Source organism: Schistocerca americana, chromosome 5 (assembly GCF_021461395.2).
Source record: "Schistocerca americana isolate TAMUIC-IGC-003095 chromosome 5, iqSchAmer2.1, whole genome shotgun sequence".
In the NCBI taxonomy this organism is placed as follows: Eukaryota; Metazoa; Arthropoda; class Insecta; order Orthoptera; family Acrididae; genus Schistocerca; species Schistocerca americana.
The window spans coordinates 145,344,540-145,366,499 of NC_060123.1; the positions used below are offsets into that span (position 1 = coordinate 145,344,540).

The window sequence follows — 21,960 nt, forward strand, 5'->3', positions numbered from 1 at the left end:
GGGAAGATACTTAAGGCCAATTCACACTGGCCGTCACATCATGTCGCGTCCTGTTGACACAATCTGCAATGCATTTCAAATGGCAGCGTCCACACTGCCCAACCAATCCCATCATGGTATGCCATGGTACCATCAAGATTTCTCGGGAAAGAAGTTTTGATGGCTGATGTCATCCATCTGTTGTTAATCATGTGCCCCCCCACGCCACCAAGCTCATTTCTTCCCGATGCACAGCTGCATATCAGGAAGAAATGAGCTTTGTTTTGTTTTGTTGCAGTTCTTGTGATTGTTATCAGTTGTTTGTTGTTCATTATTTGTTATAAATTGTTTCAGTTCGATATTTTTTGTTAAAATTTGTAATAAATGACGAAAGATTAATTGAAGCAGTCTGAATGGTGCTACATGAGATGAGCTTGTTAAATTACTTGCTCTCCACTACATTTATAGAGTGGATTATTATACATACCTGTACCGCATTTAATATTTTACAATGAAATGGATTGCAATTTGGCTACAACTTAGGTGAAAAAAGTACTGTGGGTAGAATCAGATTGATTAGCAGGTGGAATTTATTTGTATGTTGTGAGGCATTTGTAGTGTCTCATAAAGAAATGGACTGAAACCTTCAGACACTGCAACTTGTTTTTGTAAGTATGTGCTTGTGGCAGGCTTGTGTATTGTTAAGTAGCCCTCTGGATTGTGTGTCAAACAATTTTACAAGCATCAGTGATCAATATTTAGGCTGTTTTATTAGCTAACCCCAGTACAAATGAGGCATTCTAACTATTAAAAGCCAAAGACCGGATGTAAGTGTAACTTTTAAATCTTGAAGGGAAAGGTATTGGACGGAGACATGACTACTGCACAGAAATTTGCACTGGACTAGCAACTAAACTTAACGTTAAACAAACCATTTTTTCATGGGATGCGATAGCAGCTTGCAACACTGTGTTCCATTTAGTATTTCTGTGTGGAACATGACGTAAATCAACCAAAAAACTGATGCTTCGTCTTCCTTAAATTATTAAATACAGATCCCTTTTCCTTGAGCTCCTTAAATAGTGTGCGAAATTCCCTTTCTGTAGCACATAACGACATTTTTCGAATCCATACCCTTTTTTGTGCCGTTCTGTACTTCTCTGTTGCTTCTCCGATATACAAGCCATCCCTACAAGCTGCAAACCATTCGAATCCAATAAATATCATTTTCGTACAAATGTTGACTTCAGAGTACACGTATGTAAGATGCCGCATTGTGTATGTGCACTTGGCGCGTGAAAGCAATTTTGATAACCATATTGTCAAGATCGCAATTCCCGCGGAAGAAGTAATTGAGGACAGTTGTGCGAGTTGAGATCACGTGTCGTGCCGTCACATGACGAATACAATGAAATAAAAAGTGTGAATACAACTTCACGACGTGACGAGCCGTGACGGCCAGTGTGCATTGGCCTTTAAGGTGGATTTACAATTTTCGGAACGTTACCATCACTATTTTTGAGTGTCGACGGCCAGAGGAATTCCTGACATGGCATATCAATGTCGAAAAAACGTCGTGACTTTACAGCTGGCTCATAAAATAGCCACCAGACTCGCTATTTCGTAGTTCATGTTAGATTGGCACAAAATGCTGAAATTTGTTTAAAGCAATTTGCAGCGATTGCTGTTTGCACTTGATGATGAGGAACAGGAACAGCAATCAAAAAGCGTCTGTTTTAGAAAACAAAAAAAAGTTAAAAAATCGAGACTAAAAGAGAGTTCCACACTCTCTACAAGGAGCGGGAAGAGGAGGAGTCATCGTTCTAAAAATATTTCAGAATGTCTAAACTACAGTTCCTTACCTGTTAGGCTCGATAAAAATAAAAATTATGAAGAGAAATTAAAGATTTAGGGGTCCAATATCACCATGGCAGAAACTGAGGGTTTGCTTAAGACATGTCTACATGGACCATTTTGCTGAACTAAACAAAACAAATATGGGGTGCTACTTGCTGGCAGCAACAGGATAATATCACGTGACTCCGTCAATGGCCCATCGAAGCATTCTTCTCGAGAAACCTTGACGTAACGTGACGTGTGATGGCGTTCCGCTGACGGCCTGTATGAATGCCGCCATTTGAACTACAGAGAAGAAGCTTTTGGCGTGACGGTGACGATGCGTGAATCCACCTTTATTCCCACTGTAGGTGTGACGGTGTCTTCGTCTCCCAATGTCTAAAGTTTTCACCGCGCGTTCTCCTGCATAGTAGTGGATTTTGAGCTTGTGTTTCTTCTTAATCATTATTTTTTATTATTGTGCTTTGTTTTCGTAGCAAACTGCAAACGGTACATGCCGATGTGGCAGTAAAACGATCGCTTAAGGCCTGGCCAGACAGAATGCGGCCTGGCCGTGCGGCCTATGGCCTTGAACTGCAGCCGGCAGGCCGCACTGTTGAATCGCTCGTTATTGTACGGCGGCGGTCTCACAGAGTGCGGCTCTGACGCACCGGCAGCCGGCCTGCCGCACCGGCCGCCGCCGGGTTGTCACAGATTACAGATTCGCCGCAAGCCGGAGCGGCTGCTTGCCTCTGTTGGTGCACTCAACTGCTCTGCGGTCACACTGGAAGCAGCGGCGTGAGGCGGTTTTTGTCTTTCAGCTCGTAGTGCATGCATCATAGACACAGAAAGACTTATAGAGGAGGTGAGACAATACAACTTTTTGTATGATACACGCGATCCTGATTTGGAGGTAGAATACTTTTGCCCTCGATATACTCATGATAGAAAGCTGAATTCTCAGAAATAGTCTTGTCTCTGTGACGTCCATAATTTCCAATATCAACTACTGTAAACTCGTAGTATGGATCAACGATCGCCAGGAGAAGCAGCGAAAAGAATTGTTTGTAACAGAAGAATTGGGATCCACTATCCTTCGGGCATTTTAACCATCTTTTCCGTCTATGCTTCCAAGGCAGTTCGGAAACCCCCAAAGTTCTAGAAATCCTTCTTCAGATTTCTTCCACATCTCTGTTGTAGGAGTAGGTAAATACAACTTGTTGTAGAACAGTCCATATTGCCCGGCACACTTGTTCCACAATTTCTGAGACTGTTGAACGTCCTAGTTATGGTCTGGTGACTGTCGCCTGTAGTCAGGGTATCTGGAAAAGATTAAGATAAATTATGCCGATAGAACGAATAGATAAGTTAACGACCAAAGATATGTTTGTTTAAATTCATTAACAATGCTATGAATACAATGAAACAAAACAATCTATTAAGTAGAAAGTTCTCTCTAGCGTGACATACGGATGCTAGATGTTACTATCATTTGCTGCATCCGTAAACACTGCAGATAAATTTATCACTCCACTCGTAACTACGTTGTGGGATAGCACTTTCTTCCGTCAAACCTTTCATTTAATACTGCAAAACTGAAATGGAATAAATTATACGACTTCTGTTTGAAGCACAAAGAGGCGACAAATGGTAAAACTTACCTCAAACAAATGACTAGTCTCTGCCTTGTATCAATTGGCTTTCTCCGGTTCGTTGTGCACTCCTCGGTGCTACCTTTTTATCAGGCGATGCAGTTCCTCGAAACATTCTCAAAAATTTTCAAATGTGTGTGAAATCTTATGGGACTTAACTGCAAATGTCATCAGCCCCTAAGCGTACACACTACTTAACCTAAATTATCCTAAGGACAAACACAAAACAGAGGGAAGACTCGAACCTTCGCTGGGACCAGTCGCATAGTCCATGACTGCAGCGCCTTAGACCGGAAACATTCTCGCGACATACGAAAATATTTGAAGAACTTAGCTTCGTCAGACTCTAGACTCTCCTAAGCTTTCTCTCTTGCTATTAATGTCGTGCACCGAACATCTCCTCTTCTTGGTGCCATTTCGTATCGCTAGTGCGAGCTTACTCATTTCTGCACTTTAAGCTCAATAATGGGGTTCGGCCCTTTCCACAGTGTAACAGCTGACGCATCAAGAGTCGCTGCGGCCGGCCGGCCGTTGCCTGTGTGGCATCCCTGGCCGCTTACTGGCCCGGCCTGCCGCTGCGCCGTCCGTCTCAGCGGCAGGCCGGATTCTGTCTGGCCAGGCCTTTAATCGAGTGTGAATGATGAACTACCTTTTAGCTCTTGAATCTTTTTTCCGTCAAGTGTTCTTTCTAAAGAGACAGAATACCATAGAGAGGCAACACCGCGATCAGAGTGAAGCAAATTGAACAACCGTCCGCCATGTTTTTGGAAATCGAAACACAGGAGCAGGGTACAGTTCTTTCTGTGCTCGTGTATAACACAAATGAACAAAACCGTCAACAGAAGGTATTTTTAACAGTACGCACATGAAACGAGATATCTTCGTAGTTTTACTGCTTTTGTGCATGCAATTATACACTAAGCAAACTTTCAGCAAGATTTCGCACACATACTATCTCACTTTTAATACAACCACAGAATGACGAGCGATTAAAAAGCGGAAGCCATAATCGCTTTCGACTCGCGTACATCTGAAGTCGGAAATCGGTGACGTCACATGCCATGCTCGTTAATGTTGAGAAGGTTCATCGTATTTCGTTGTTTCCGTATTAGACCTTTCGAGTTATGATAGTATGCTTTTTCAGGACAACGGCGCATTGAACTTCATCACAAACATATCACTGTAGGTACCATTTGTTATAATTAAATGTTAGTTAAGGACACATCAACTAAGTTCAAATTTTCAATCAGAGTTGGAAGCAGGGAGTAGTCTAGCTTTCGTAGGCTCTAGGTCAGTAAACTTTTTTGACTAGCTCTATGAGCCACGAGCTATAACTAAAACCTGGGCCGCTTGTATAAACATCCCTGTTGGGGGAACAGTTTTGACGTTAGTTCAGAAACTTGAGCTCTGTTCAGTACTGCGCCCTCTTGTACAAGACTAGAGTTGAATCCACTAAAGAAGGTTGAGTGTTGATCTAAGTTAACAAGAAACTTGTTTGGCAACACCGCCAAAATCGGATATCGACACGATTATCGCTCTTCGAATGCAGACATTAAGTTTCTTGCGCCCACCACAGTGGCTCAGAACGCTCGGAAAACCGAAGAGTGGTTTGGTTTCAAAACATAGATAAAGTTATTAATTATCTTTATGGTCGTTACGTAGAGAAAGTAATGACCTAGTTGTCGAAGGGATGTTAAACACTAATATCCTCCTCCACCAGTAGACAAAGTAGTATCAAATAGACAAAAGATCCTAGAATTAACGTGGATTTGAACCTGAATTATTTGACACCAGACACCAGAATGCAAGCCATGAGCTACCGAAACAGTGATGTAAGCAATGCCTGATAAATAACAAGTTGCTAAATTACTTAGGTATACTTGCTTATGTTTTATTCATTAATGCGGATGCAGTTGCCGTAGCAGTTTCGGCACGTGTTTGACATCTCAAAAATTAATGGGTGTCACTACATTGTTAAAAGACGATTACATTTGAACCAGACTTTGATACCCGAATTTTCGCCGAAGTTGATCCTACTTCACAGCGATGTAGTCTGGCATTTAACGTTTATACGACGCAGATTTCCGAGTTAAGCTTGTTCTAGGTCATCTTCTGTGTAAATCTAATGTTAAACGCGTTGTAGAATCGTCGCTTGATGATGTACTGGGCACTATCCAGTGAACTCACTGGCGCGTGTTCCGAGCATAAACCTCTATGCTTCCGAGAGCTCACTGTTCAAGAAACTATACGCAAAGATAATATGAAACGTATTTGTTGTTGTGAAATAAGATCTTTGTGTGGTGCGTAGTTGTGCTATGTGTATGTTTGTGTTTATATATTGGTTTGATGAAGTTTTGGAGCGTAATTTGAAAACAATTGATTTACAGAGAGAAGAACGCGAAATGAGCGTACTGCAATGGCTCGCGCCATTACATTAGCTCTTCAGTTGTCTAGCAAAAGTTTTGTCAAAAGTAATTTTTCGTGTGCTAGATGTTTGACAGCTTCCGTATTGAGATATAGCAGTAAAAAGAATAGTGAGTTAGGTCAGACAACGATTATAGTTCAAGATGGTTTGGATATTCAAGAACTCCCGACGATAGTGCGGAAAGTGAAAGACGCTGAGGTTCTGCCATCTGTAGATGTTTCTTCTGAAAGTACAGCATCGAGGATCGAAGATAATCATTATGAGGAAGATGCGAAAGAAGTTATAGATGCATTCAGCCGATGTTCCACAAAAAATGGGGTCTACGTTCTTTTTGAAACCATACCTTTGGATGAAAAAACTTCATTTGTTGCACTTCAGGCATTCAGGAGGATTGTTGAATTAGAGAACAATCAGCAGTTTCGTAATGTCAGCTTATACAACGAGGCCCCGGAAGTGTTTACTAGAGACAAAGCTTTTGAGAAGATTTTTCGGTCTATTGTGTCAAGCCCACAGGCGGACGTTTTGTTAGCAAGCTTAAAGTTATTGAATCGTGTAAAATTTTTGAAGAATACTGCAGAGTATCGGGACAAGCTCTTCAATGCAGCTTTAGTGTGTGCTTCTGATGGAAACTTCGATGTTTTGCAAATCTGTGAAATTATTAATGTTTTTGCATCGTTAAAAAGCAAAAAAGATGCATTGTGTGAAACCGACAAGTTATGGACTGGTTTATTAGAAAAGGAGAAAGATATAACGGAGAACAACATAGTTGAAGTATATCGCATATTAGCACATCTAGACAGCAGTAGGAATTTTGTCGTTAAAATATTAGAAAAGCGGCTAGCAGCAGTTTGGTGGCGTTTGTCAGGCGCATCAGTTGCAGAAATATTATCAGTGTTTGCCGAAACCAACCTTCAACCAATACGCAGTTTAACCATCTTGTCCAGATGGACAAATACAAACATACATGTTGTGACAGAAGATGAAATTTTACAGATCATTACAGGATTTTGTGCCGTTAACTATATAGATGAAAATTTGGAGAAAGGTCTTGAAAGATACATTAAAGCCAAGAGTTTGAAGATAAAGAACGCAGCGGTAATGGGGGCCGTAATGGATTATTGCGTTAAATTTAGGTTCCGAAATAATTTTATTTTGCACGGTTGTGGAGAGTATTTCATAAAGTTTGGATCAGAACTTTCTCCTGTTTTAATAAAAGCACTGTTTACACCATTTGGCATATTAGATTATGATCCTCCCAATGGCTGGAAGTTTTGGCAAGTCCTTGAGAATTCTGTGCACAGTAAGTTTGTGCAATTTAGGCCTGAGGATATTGTTGATATAATGTTGAGTTGTGTGTATTTAGAGAAATACCCAATTAATTTTGTTAAAAAAATCTTTAATCCCTATTTCCTTGATAGGTTGCACACTACCCGCTCAGGAATGTCCTTGCAAATTTTAAGACAGAATCTAGTTATTTTTGATATTGCCATGACTTTAGAATGCTTGCAGTATTCTGGACCATTACTACCCAAAGATGGATCTGCGAAAAGTCTCTGGCAAGATGGGCGCATAAAACGCATGATCAACACAATATATGATACAATTGTAGACATTACAGGTCATCCAAGCAGGGTGAGCACGTTGGTTCTATTAAACCAGCTTCCTGTCCTAGATCTGTATGTGATAGATATATTGTTACATCCCAGTAATATGCCTGCTTCTATGCTGCAGTTTAATTTGCGACAGAATAGGAACTTATTTGTTGCTCTTCTAATCCATGTGCCAGAACATTATTGTTCAGATGGTGTTCACCTAACAGGGCCACAAGTGATGCGAAAGAGGCATCTTAAGCGACTTGGTCTTAAAGTTGTTAGCCTTAAGTACAATGAACTGGCCAGATTGAAAGTTCATCCAAAAAGTTTAATTGAATATATAGAAGACAGAATGAAAAATGCTGAGATCCCTGTGTAAAAGTGTTCCTGCTACAGGAAAATTTATGAAAGATATGTGGTCTTGTTAAGATTGTATGTTATTGTCTTGTAAGGAAAACTTGTTCAACATATGAATAATTGGTAGCCTGCCTTCACTAGAAAAGCTTGAGATGTACTAAAGAACAGTTTTTGGAAACAGTATTGTGCATCATTAGGAAGAGATAAATTTGTGATCTGTACTAATGCTAGACATACATTTACATACAGACTAGGGAGAGTCTTATGTACGGACTAAGACATGATAACATATCTGCATTCACATTTGTCCCTTTTTTGTCTTTTATCTTTCCTCAGCATGAACTTTTTGAGCTTGTTGTGCATATGCCGTATTAACAGATCTGAATCCGATGAACTGTAATATAAAAACTGCAACATATCCATCATTTTTATGACGTGATTGTTTTGTCCTATACCATTACATATTCATGGAGGGGGCAATTATTTCAATATTATTGTTATTTATAATACTCTTTATTAATTCCATCCAGACCAGTTAAACTATCTTCAGCATATCACTGCTGTTGGAGCCATACTGTCTTGTTTCTTCAACAGACAAGTCTTGTGTGAACTCGTAGCCAAATCCAGACTTACGTAGTCATTACAATCCATCATACCCATCATAATGTTTGTCATTCAGTTTTGAGTATTACAGCCTTCGCCAGGATTGTAACAAGTCACAGTTCAGGTAGTCAAGTTCATTGTATGCTTTGAGGCAGAGAATGGAGAGTGATTACTCCTTCACATTCAGTATTGTGATCTTATAGTGGTCATTTTCTAAACATGTACTTAAAAAATAACCTGTAAATGAATACCATACCGGTGCTTGTGTGTAATATCATGATAATGTAGTTTTATGTTGCAATGTCTTTCTCTTTTTTTGATGGAAGATTTCCTGTGAGTAAATTGTCTGTGACAACCACCTCATAGTAACTTGGCAGATATTGAGCCATTAGATTTGATGGTATGTTATAATGAGAGAGAGGAAATGTCCCCTGTCAAAAAGTGATTTCAAGAGTTGAGAAATTCCCCAATGTAGCCATATTTTTTCCTTGCGACAAAGATTGTTATATTTATGTTTTTTATTGACTGCATTTTGACAATGTATATTTATTAAATTGTTTGTTACAATTTTCTGTTTTTCTTCTTGTTTCCACTTCCACATGCCTTACTTACACTCTTACTTTTGTTAAGATTGAACTCACAAATATTTAGTAACGTTTTAATGCTATGTTAATTATACTAGACCAGAAAAAGCTAAATTTGTCATGTGTGCTGGGGAAAAATGGTAACGATACTGACAGATGGTATATTTTGCATGTACACTTATGTCAATGAATTAAAGCCGGTGAAGCTCTGTGTGTGATAAATGACTGGCCTTTTATCACAATATAAAAGTTTATAGCAGTTGAGGTGCTTTACATACATTTAATAGTTGTTGTTGTTGTTGTTGTTGTTGTGGTCTTCAGTCCTGAGGCTGGTTTGATGCAGCTCTCCATGCTACTCTATTCTGTGCAAGATTCTTCATCTCCCAGTACCTACTGCAGCCTACATCCTTCTGAATCTGCTTAGTGTATTCATCTCTTGGTCTCCCTCTTATGATTTTTACCCTCCACACTGCCCTCCAATACTAAATTGGTGATCCCTCGATGTCTCAGAACATGTCCTACCAACCGATCCCTTCTTCTAGTCAAGTTGTGCCACAAGCTCCTCTTCTCCCCAATTCTATTCAATACCTCCTCATTAGTTATGTGATCTACCCATCTAATCTGCAGCATTCTTCTGTAGCACCACATTGCGAAAGCTTCTGTTCTCTTCTTGTCTAAACTATTTATCGTCCACGTTTCACTTCCATACATGGCTACACTCCATACAAATACTTTCAGAAATGACTTCCTGACACTTAAATCAATACTGGATGTTAACAAATTTCTCTTCTTCATAAACGCTTTCCTTGCCATTGCCAGGCTACATTTTATATCCTCTCTACTTCGACCATCATCAGTTATTTTGCTCCCCAAATAGCAAAACTCCTTCACTACTTTAAGTGTCTCAATTCCTAATCTAATCCCCTCAGCATCACCCGACTTCATTCAAATACATTCCATTATCCCCGTTTTGCTTTTGTTGATGTTCATCTTATACCCTCCTTTCAAGACACTGTCCATTCTGTTCAACTGCTCTTCGAAGTCCTTTGCTGTCTCTGACAGAATTACAATGTCATTGGTGAACCTCAAAGTTTTTATTTCTTCTCCATGGATTTTAATACCTACTCCGGACTTTTATTTTGTTTTCTTTATTGCTTGCTCAATTGCTACATTTAATAGTAGTGTGATAAAAGCTATTTGCAACAATACTGTTAGGCTGTCTATGGTAAACTGCTTAGTTCAAGTGCTGGTGTGGTGCGTTCAGTTTGGACATTGCCACTTCCCCATCTCATTCTGAGTGAGTTGGTTTTCTGTCTCAATATACCTTTCAGAGCATTTAAATGTGGTTGTTTACTTACATTTATTTTCCTTCTGATTACTACTAAACTTCTTATTACTTCATGTGTAAAATAATCTTGATAGAAAATTTTATTACTTTGTGGTACTTTGAATTTCAAAATGAATACATGTAATCAGATCAGTGTTAACATTTTGAGTTTTAAAATTAGTAGGCTTTATCAAATCAGTGTTTGCAGTATGTTTTTCTCCTATAAATAGCGACCTAACATGCTTGCAGTCCAAAGAAACTTATGTTTGGCATATTCAGTAGCCCTTTTTCATATTGTTCTCGTATCACACTGATCGGCTCGTTATTAATTTTCTTGGAGTTGTTGATTTCAAATGATGACAAAAATGTTTCTCAGAAGCTTATGTTAAGCAGTCATCAATTTGAAGATTGTTTTGAACACCACAATGCTGACAGTTTTGTGAGTAGCACTGCTAGAACATTCCTAGGTTGTGCTTTGTAGGTGTCCAGTTTATAACACAGAAGTTCAATACTTCCATTGAAAAGTTTTTGACCTCTCCTACATTTTTCCTGGAACTTTGTTATTTGGACTTCATTCTTAAACTTGCACACTTAGATGTTAATCTGCTGAGCTGCAGTATACACCTTTTAAAGTATTTGGGAAAAAATGTAATATACTATTCAAAATCTTGAAAAACAGGGCGCTTAATAGAACTTGTGTTTCATAGCCACTAGAATAGTAGTAATAGTAATAATTTTATATCATTAGGCCATTACAGCAATAGTTTATTTATTTACATTTATTACATGTAGACATCAAGCTGATGACTTTTGCAAATGTCATACGTGGGTTGTGTAGTAAATTAATATAATTAACACGTATGATACTGCACCATTTATTCTTCTAGCTATTCCAAATATGTTACAAGTTACAGTAGGAGACATGTAACTTACAAAATTCACATAGTGAATGCAAACAATAGGAAAGCTTTAACTCCCTGTGGAACAGCTTTGCTTCACAAGTTTTTAAAGTATGTGGCAGTTTGTTGAACCATATCTGTCAATTAGTATAAGGACTGTTATCAGTTATTTTTAATTTTTTCGTCTGCCTGAAAAATTAACAATACTTTAATATCATAATTGGGTGTATCATAGCATTTATTTAAACATTGAAAGATGCAGGATGGAATGTAACAATATTATGAAAAGGATAGTTGCTACTCACCATATAGCGGAGATGCTGAGTCACAGATAGGCGAAATAAAAGGACTGTCACACAATAAGCTTTTGGCTAACAAGACCGTTGTCAAAAATGACAACACACACACACACACACACACACACACACACACACACACACACACACACGACCACAGTCTCTGGCAGCTGAAGCCAAACTATGAACAGCAGCCCGTGATGGCAGAGAGAATTGGGTGGCGTGAAGAAGAGGCTGGGGCAGAGAGGAGGAGAGAATAGCAGGGTAAGGGTAGGGGACAGTAAATTGCTGCTGTGGGGGCATGCTACGATGAGGTGGAGAGAGGATAGGACAGCTAGGCGCAGTCGCGAGGCTAGATGGAGGGCGGTGAAGAGAGAGGGGTGGGGGGTGTAGCGGAAAAGGAGAGAAGTAAATAGATTGATTGTGTTGGTGGAATAGAGGGCTGTGTAGTGCTGAAATGAGAACAGGAAGGCACTACACGGGTAAGGACAGTGACTAAGAAAGGTTGAGGCCAGAAGGGTTATGGGAACTAGGATACATTGAAAGGAGAGTTCCCACTTGCGCAGTTATGAAGAGCTGGTGTTGATGGGAAGGAGCCAGGTGGCACTGGCTGTGAAGCAGTCATTTAAATGAAGAACGTCGTGTTGGGTGGTATGCTCAGCAACAGGGTGGTCCAGTTGTTTTTTGGCCACAGTTTGTCGGTGGCCATTTATGCAGACAGGCAGCTTGTTGGTTGTTGTGCCCATGTAGAATGCAGCACAGTGGTTGAAGCTTAACTTGTAGATCTCATAACTGGTTTCACAGGTAGCCCTGTCTTTGCGGGACAGGAGTATGAGCCATGAGGCAATGGGTTGGGAGCAGGGATAGTGTAGGGATGGATGAGGACATCATTTGTAGGTTCGGTGAGTGAAGGAATACTGCTGTGTGTGTGTGTGTGTGTGTGTGTGTGTGTGTGTGTGTGTGTGTCTGTGTGTGTGTGTGTGTGTTGGGGGGGTAATGCTAGCTAGGACATTTCCCATTTCAGAGCATGACAAGAGGTAGTCGATATGGACAGAGGTACTAATGTAGACGTCTTTGAGGTGGAGTTAAACATTGAGAAAGGTGGCTTGTTTGATTGAATAGGACAAGGTGGAGTGAATGGGGGAGAAGGTGTTGAGGTTCTCGAGGAATGTGGATAGGGTGTCCTCACCCTTGATCCAGATCAATTTCTTTTGTTTCTGCTATTCACAAAAACATAAGAGGCATTCAAATGAAACCCGGGCACTAGTGTAAAGTAATGGTAATGATTTTATTAACTCAAAAATGTAGTTATACACAGTACACATACTCAAAAATAGTCGCCAGACTGTTGACACATTTATCCCATTGTGACACTAGCCGGTTGATTCCATCCTTGAAGTAGATAGTAGGCTGCTGTCGGATCCAGGCCTAGACCCAGTCACACACTTCGTCGTGCCATGTGTGGGCGTGTATTATCATGCAGGACGATAACGCCATTGGACAACATGCCTCGGCATTTCGACTTGATGGCTCATCTAAGGTTTTGTAAAGTGGCTTGGTAACGCTGGGCATTGATGGTGGTTCCCCGTTCCAGGAAATCGACAAGCATTGGACACTTGTGGTCAAAAAAGGAAGGCATTATGACCTTACCAGAATTGGCGTGCACGGCCTTTGATTTGTTTGGAGGTGGTGAAGCTGCATGTTTCTACTGCTTGCTCTGACGCTTTCCAGTTCAAAATGGTGACATCATGTTTTGTTACCTGCGACAATACGTGACAGAAAGCCATATTCCTCCCCATTATAATGTTGCAGATGACTTGAAGACAGCACCATTCGAGTACTGTGCTGTTTGGGGGTTAGTTGGTGGGGAACCCACTGCACACAGATTTTTCAAAAGTTCAAGTGTTGATGCAATATGGTGTGGGTGGTGCCCACACTAATACCCAGTAACCAATGGAGCTTGTACATGGTAATTCTGTGGTTGTTGAAGACTTAAGCATTCATTTCTGCAACCATTTCCGGTGTGATGACACGACGAGCCTGTCCAGGGTGAGCATTATCTTCCAGTGACTCACACCCCTCCACCGTCAAAAATCGACTCACTCCTCATTATTCCTGCTTGCTCGCCTGCATGTTTGGTAACGGAAGATAACTTGTGTGAGCACATTCCCTTCGGCACAAAACCACACTAGCACTATGCCACATCAAATGGGGCACACGCGTCAAGTCTCTCTACCAATAAATGGCACCTCCATACCCGCAGTTACGTGGTGCTGCCTTATGTGTAAGGCAAAAGTGGCGCACAATACTTAGTTGCTGTGTAGGATCACCTACGTAATTTAGTGTCAACATCACATACACAGTAGTCGTGTTACGTAATCAGAGGTAGAGTGGCAGTTTTATCTGACCCTCAAGCCACAAAATGTGCTTAATGAAAATGCTGATGACAAGGGCCACGAAGTGGAGCAGATTGTAATTGTATGTGTGGTGCATTTACTATCTGTTTTTTATGTTCTGATTCTAATTTCAGATTCATTATAAACTTTACAACTGTTAAGAAGACACTACTGTCGCTAGCCTGTATATGAAAATTTTGTGGTGTGACGTTGATTATAAACCTAAATATTAATTAAAAATTACGTGAATAAAGTTACTAGATTATTATTTTCATAGGAAATATAGTATGTTGAGACTTGGTTAAAAAACAAGTCAGACCTTTGAGACTGTTGATTTGCCTATAAATTTGATTTCCACAGACATCTATTTTCCTCACAATTTGGTGTAGTTGGGTACTTATGTGTTCTGTAGATCATTTCAGTGATTATTTTATCGAAATAATGTGGAATGAGCCAATTTATAGAATAAGTGTATGGTACATGAAATTAATGAACAATGTTTAAGATCTACTCGCACAACTACTCTTAAAACAAGGTGAGTTATGCTCCTGCTGCCCCCCCCCCCCCTCTCCCACCTCCAGACTACCAGTTTTTGAATAGAAATTTGTCCATGGCATGGAAGGAGTTGTCCAGAATAAATAATTTTAGGTTACATTTAAAACTTGCTTTGCTTCCTGTCAGACTTTTCATGGTATTAGTTGCTGTTGTTTTATTTACCCATAGATCTCTTTTACAAAGTTATTGGACATGTCTTGGTATTACAATTTTAGCTAATTCTCATTTAGACTTACAGGTCAAGAATGGCAACGATGGGATAGGTAGTTGGTCATGGCCTTATGATAGGAACCATCCTGGCATTTGCCCGAAATAATTTGGGGAAACTAAAGAGAGCCTAAATCAAGATGACTGGATGAAGCGTGGAGCTTCCACCCTCCCGAATACAAGACCACTCTGTTTAAATCAGTGCTACCTCATTCAGTTTACCTCTAACATTTACTTTATGTTGAATGTCACTTAATTGCTTATTGACCATTTATAAATTTCTGTGAAGGTTTCATTTACTTTATCTGCAAGGAGTTCTCTTGTTTTCTCAGTGACTATAATGTAGCTTACAATAACTGTTAAAGAAACAGTTTTAAGTAGCATAGGAAGTTTGTTTATTCGGTGATGATTAGTTTCGGATGGGTCATCCATTATGAAATCATCCATATGTATTTGTCTTATGTTACAACCAGACGTGGACTACAGACCACAAGACATGCAAATGTGTTACTGTATCATGTAGCATCAACATACAAATATTGCTGTGTGTCAAAGCATAATAGTGTTCATGTGATGACACTGTGTGGTGTAGTGCCATCTTAACAAGTTTGGTGGTTGTAACGCAAAGCTTATGCACATGTATGATTTGACAGTGGATGAGCCTTCTGAAACTAGTCATCAATGAATAAATAAACTTTCTATGCAACTAAGACAGTTTCTTTAAGAGGTATTACAATCACATAAAAAGTTGCACACATGTTCAACCCCAGCATGCTGGAGATACAGGTATAATATTGCTGTCATCAGCAAAGAGAATTTTTGTTCATCAGTAATCTTGTGGGAAAATCAGTGATATATATCAGGAACAATAATAATCTGAAATACTTCGCCAAGGAACTTGTATAATAATGTACTTTGGCTCTGGTAAATGTTTCACTAAAAGTTCAGTCATATTTGGAGTTTTTGTTATATATTTTTTGTACCCTGCCTGCAAAGGTATGATCAGAACTAAACATTAGCTACCCCTGTTATTGCTATTACTTGTAGCTTATGTAGTGGAATCATATGTGAGATGGATAGTTTACCAGGATCAGGGAAATTACATGGAAGGACTAGGTTCCTTTAACTAACATCATTCATCCTTTTAACAGTAAACATTCATTTTGCAAACTAACAACAGGTCCCATGTAAGAAAAGCAGATAGGAAAGTTTTACGTATTTGAAAGCTTTCAACTTGGTGAATAACACAGTTACCCTTTTAATGGTCTTGAACAAGATGCAAGAAAATAAAGACTCTAACAATATTGGCATTAAAAAAATTAAATTAAAAAATTAAATAAACCAGAAAACAATTAAAACTGAGTCATAGATAAATGACAAGAAAGCTTAAAACCAAGATATTAAGGAGACCACTAAAGGATAAATATTAACTAGTTAATAAGACATAACAGTTCATCTTTATGACTTACCCAAAGGATTTACACAAAATAATTTAAAACAAGGTTACAGTATGTATGAAACAGAAAATGACATAAAGAAAAATTCCCTGCGTTGAGCCAACTAATCAAATAAAGCAAAATTTCATTTGCAGTGCAAGTCAGATAATGTAAGGTACTCATCTTGAGCACAGAGTCAGGACACGTGACTGCGAAGAAATAACAAGCCGCACTAGAGATGCTTGAGAGCTGTCCACACGGCCGCAAGCAAGCGAGGCCCAAGTGTCAAGAAGCCACCAACAGGGAATGCTTTCCTGGCAACTTAGTTGGTGCTGTCGGCAAACACCGAACTTAAATGTGTCTCACTGAATTACACTACAACTGAAGGTCATTGTTTAACCACAATTGCAATTATAGAATTTTCCCCATAAGGTCATACACCTTAGGAAATAATCCTCATAAAAATGTAAGGTATAGAAGAGAACTACTCAAAAGGAGCTGTAAATTCTTTCAGGAAGGAATGTAAGTAACAACATGCTAAGGTCTTACCATTATCTGGAGGTCATTACACACAAAACTTAAGGGTTGGATAGTAATAATACCAGAGAGCACACCAGCTTCTAAAACATGGTTAAAACAAATATTAAAATTCAGAAACAGTTTGTTCTCTCACATAAAACAATTTCAAAGCAAACGTAAAATAAAAAAAAATAAAAAAAAAAAACCTAGATAATTCATAGGCCCCTGATATAATTATGCATGAAAGCTGGGCACATCACACAAATTGCCTTAACAACATTAGCCATGGCAAATGCTTAGAGAGAAGCCTGGCCAGCAGGTTAACACAAGTTACTTCAAACACACACAGAGCAGACAGGGCAATAAATTTGTTCTAGAATCACACAGAGTGAAATATCAAAGTTCATGATGACCCAATGTCCGCCCCGATAGCTGAGCGGTCAGCGTGATGGATTGCCGTCCTACGGGCCCGGGTTCGATTGCCGGCTGGGTCAGGGATTTTCTCCACTCAGGGACTGGGTGTTGTGGTGTCTTCATCATCATTTCATTCCCATCCGGTGCGCGGGTCACCCAATGTGGTGTCAAATGTAATAAGACCTGCACCAAGGCAGCCAGACCTGCCCCACAACGGGCCTCCCGGCCAATGATGCCAAATGCTCATTTACATTTCCATGATAACTCAATGAATATAAATACAATCATCAGCTCAGACAGCTTGCAGAGCTGTACAACCAGATATGTGTGGCATAGGCGAGCCAAAACTTTTGCCTTTTACCCAGTCTCGTTGCAAAGAAAAATGAACGATAAACTGGAAAAGATGTCGTGCCGATCCGCACCAGATGCTCGTTGCTCCAAGCACTGCCGCTGGCTCCAGGTCCTCATCGCGGGAAGACTGCATGTAACTGTCTGCAGTGCGCAGTTCGAAGCCTCATTTGATGCTGCTCTTGTGGCCACTTTTTAAGCCTAGCTGGGGCAGCAATAACCGCACAAGTGAATAATACACACCACCTGGTGAGAAGCCAGTTAGAAGCTATCAGTAATGGGAAGGTGAAACGAGTTGTCACAGCTCAGTATGGTCAGCAGTATCAAAAGCCTTTGAACATCAAGTACCACTTTTGTGAATTGCACTGTACTTCTACCATTTCGGGTATGAAACTGTGCTTCACTTAAAAGGTTGTATTTATTAAAGTAACCTATTAATCTGTCATTCATAAGTGATTCTTTTACTTTTGAGAATGCTGACAGCAACAAAACTGATCAGTAATTTTCTGTGTCTTCTGCATTGACTTTCTTTAGCATGGGTACTACTTGCTTTAAACACTAAGGAAATTATCCAGATGTGGAGGGCTCCTTTATTATGTTTATTAAGAGAGCTTGTATAACCTCTATGTATTGTTCCAGTACACACATTAATACTTCATCTAAGCCTACTGACTTTTTAGTACAGTTCTCCTGACTTCATGCTCTTTGGTTGGTAGCAACATCACTGTAATTGCGCATAGTTATTTCCAGGTGTTGTATTTGTTTTGGGGAGTTTTGCTGTAACTTCTCTTCACTCCTTGGGAAATGCCCATTCATGTAGTTTTAATAATAAAATAAAAAATGGTAATGTACCAGAATGCTGTTATAATTGTTAATGGTAGATTTCTACATTAGCAATAGGCCTATTAGCAATAGGCCTATTTCAGAATTATTGCCATCATCAGGCTATTTCCATGTTGCATCATAGCACTGCCACTGTCTCATAATCTTACTATTGCATAGATTGTTTCCAACTGCAGTCAAGTTTTTTTAAATATTTATCTTAATCTCTGGTAATTGGAGTTTGCAGATGTAAGCTAGGTCTTTTATTGCTTATGTATGCTGTTGTGGCTTTGACAGCTAATCCAGCGATGCTATTACTAATGTAAAATGTCTAGCAATTAACAATTATTGCAGCATTCTAGTACATTACTGTCTTTTAGTTTATTATGTTATTACAAGACATCTACCAAGCTGAGGGCCTAAGAGAAAATAAATATAGTTTTTAGGTGGTGTGGTTCATTTATTACTTTATCCCCTTCTTTTAGATTATGACTGCTGGTGAACACCAAATGTTATTATTGCTAGCTTTTGTGCAATGGAGACTTTTCTTTCTAAGTGAAAATGTACCCCAGAAAATTATGCTGTGGGGTATATTGAGTGGAAACATGCAAAATTTGTCAGGACATTGATTAATTTGTTTCCAGGACTAGCTGTTGTATTAACAGCAAAAGTACCTGGATTTAATTATTTGTGAAGCTCAGAAATATGCTTATTTCAGTTCACGTTTTCATCAATATGAAACCCAGAAGTGTGGAGCATTGTACGCTATTTATTGCCTGATGTCTATTTGGTACATCAGTTGTTGGTATGACGCTGTTTGTTGCAAAGAATCGCAATAAACGCTTTGGGAAACCCACAAAAAATTTCATCTGGTGATATTTTAGTGTTTTTTACTTTTAATATTTGATAAGTGAATATACGGATAGCATTCTCAGTTGAGCAATCTTTCTGGACTCCAAACCGTGGCATGGTAATTAAACTGTTTCTTCTTAAATGTGAGACTACTCTTGAAAACATTACTTTTCAAATACTTTGGAAAAAGGTGTAAATAGGGAAACTGGATGATTATTATCTAAGTCTTCCTTGTCACCTTTCTTATGAATAGATGTAACAGTTGTATGTTTTAATGTGTCTGAAAAGACTGCTTGTGTCAATGATGCATTACATATATCTTTAAGGACATCACATATCTAATTACAGTGAAGATTGTTGGCAGTACTTCTGGTTGCTTAAAGTTTTGTGCAATTACAAGCTCACCTGGACTAAAAATTACTACCACAGTGTGCGCACGCGTGTGAATTATTAAGCCTTTACAAGTGGCGCAGCAGTTGATTCATGGTCAACTGTGCACGCAGTGCCTCTACTAGACCATAAGGTAATAGTGATCAGTGAGACATTAATATTTCAAGTGGACATTGTAAGTAAACATGGATACATGTAAGGGCGCCACAGAGTGGAAAAAAAGGGCAACCATGTTTGGCTGTACCAATGGCTGTATGGCGTGTGATTGTTGAAAGATTTGTTGGTGTTTTGCAGCAAACTGTTCAACTTGTCCATGTGCAGTGGTGTAACATATGTGGGCATGAAATACTGGACATTATGAGTGGGCCAGAAATCGTCAAACATGCACAGTAGCTGGTTGGAGGAATATCTGAATCACATTTTTGCCCATATTCAAAAGCGCATTGTTGTGTGCGCCAAAGGCAAAATGAAACATTTCATCGTGAATGAGTGCGAGGTCAGGCTTAAGGAGGCGGGTTTGTGATGTTTTGAGATTGTCTTTCTTATCATGAATTGGGTCTGCTCACTGAGGCGATCACTAACATGAACTGACATGTTTTTTTAAACATTCTGAAAGATCAGTTGTTGCCATTCACATAACATCTGCATAGTGAGTATGCTGTTGATACTCCTAGTCTTCAAGAACACAATAGCAGAGTTCATTGGGCTGGAAGAATGTGAGACTGGTTTCCTAACACCCCCCCCCCCCCCTCCCACCCCCCCACCCATCCACCCACCCTATTAAATCACAATTGGCATGTAAAGTCACCTGACTTGAAACCCATAGAAATCTGTGGGACATGTTGGAACAGTGGGTAAAACGCCAACATCAGCACCCCAGCAATTTGGTGGAATTAAGGAATCAAATGCTAAGCAAATGGTTTTAACTCAGTGTAACATACCTGTACAACCTTGTGAATTCACTGAATCAAGGTGAACATCTTGCTCAGGCAATGGTCAACATTGTGTACAAATTTAAAAGAAAATGCATAACATCCTGTTGTCTGTAATAATGCTATTTTATTTTGCTATGGAGGAGGAGGGGGAAAATATTCCTTGAATATACACATGGTTGTACAATAAGTTAAGGCATACATAACCTATTACTTTCCTTGGTAGTTTACAAGATGTTTTTTTACACACACACACACACACACACACACACACACAAAATTCCAATTGCTTTATACTATTCTAGGACCGAAACTGATAGCAGGTTTGGCAGTGGCACTTCCTACTTCTTCCGCTGATTTAAAGAAAGCAATTATATTTTTGGGAATGGATACTAATTCTGTTACTTAATCTTTAGCTTCGCTATTTTGCATTTCTATGCACTTTGTCACTAATTGATAGATCTCTCAATTCATTAATTAGAGGCACTGTGATAACACAAAAGGTTTTACGCACAAAAGTTCTTGAGTTTCGCAGTTGCTAGTGTGTGTATTTTCACTTGTAGGATTTGCATAATTGTAGCATGAGTGAACACCACATTGGCTACACAGTATACACATCAGTCGTTCACTTTCAAACTGCGGACTGGCAGTTTAATGACTGGGATGGGCTTATAAAGACTTTTATAGGAATAAACTGCTGTTTTGAAAATTAATAATGCTTTAAAATTTGACTAGGTTGGAATTTATTATTTTTTATGACTTATAAGAACTAATATGATTCTGATTCATGGAAAATATTGCTAATCAGAAATTTAGAAAAAAATATGTGGAACTATTATCCTTATGCTAATGTGAATCCCTTCATTTATATGAGTGAGTGCCATATTGCAAAACATAGTAAATTAGATGAAACTATTAACTAGTAAGTTAATTATTTAATGCTATATTAGATGGTATGGAAAAATAAAGGTAACAAAAGAGTATAGAGCTTAAGTCTCAGATGGTGTAAATAACTTTCCTCAAATATCAGTATTAGCCCATGAGTTTTTTCATGAAGCGAGTTGTAATACTAACTTCAGTTAGGTGTAACTTTTAATTAACAGTGGCCCTAAAGAAACATAATTACACAAATAGAGTAAGAACACTTGAAATAATAATCTGAATAATAATTTTAAGTGAAACTGAGTTTAAATAAGAACTTGAGGTTTTTAGGTAAATGCTACATGTCACAAAGTAAATTATCAAAAATGAGATGAAATTTAGCAATAAAACTGGTTATTTTTGGGAGTAGAAAAACATAACGGATGAGAAGAACCCACGTGCATTGTTACATAACCCCTACATTGGGTTATATTGACAGTTACTGCCAAATAGCTGACTACATAGTCAACTGCATAAACATCTAATTTCTATATTTTCACATAGATCATAAACAAAAGAGAATGTAGAAGTTTCAAACACCATGAATTTACAATAATACATATGCAAATGAAATATATGCTTAAACTGACCACTGGTAAAATCTACAAAAACACCCAA

General features: G+C 38.9%; 2 protein-coding genes across 3 annotated transcripts in view; both read left to right on the forward strand.

Annotated features, from left to right (window-relative positions):
* LOC124615375 (xaa-Pro dipeptidase) overlaps positions 1–21,960 on the forward strand; it is an 885,418-nt gene that overhangs the window by 821,829 nt on the left and 41,629 nt on the right. The gene's annotated exons all lie outside the window — the stretch shown is intronic.
* LOC124615374 (FAST kinase domain-containing protein 3, mitochondrial-like) lies at positions 5,728–9,011 on the forward strand. The gene has a single exon (XM_047143199.1). The coding sequence runs from the start codon at positions 5,884–5,886 to the stop codon at positions 7,861–7,863; it is 1,980 nt and encodes a 659-aa protein (XP_046999155.1). The 5' UTR covers positions 5,728–5,883; the 3' UTR covers positions 7,864–9,011.

Excerpts from the sequence above, each read along its gene's own strand:
- LOC124615374 (XM_047143199.1), top strand. The coding sequence starts at position 5,884 with ATGGCTCGCGCCATTACATTAGCTCTTCAGTTGTCTAGCAAAAGTTTT.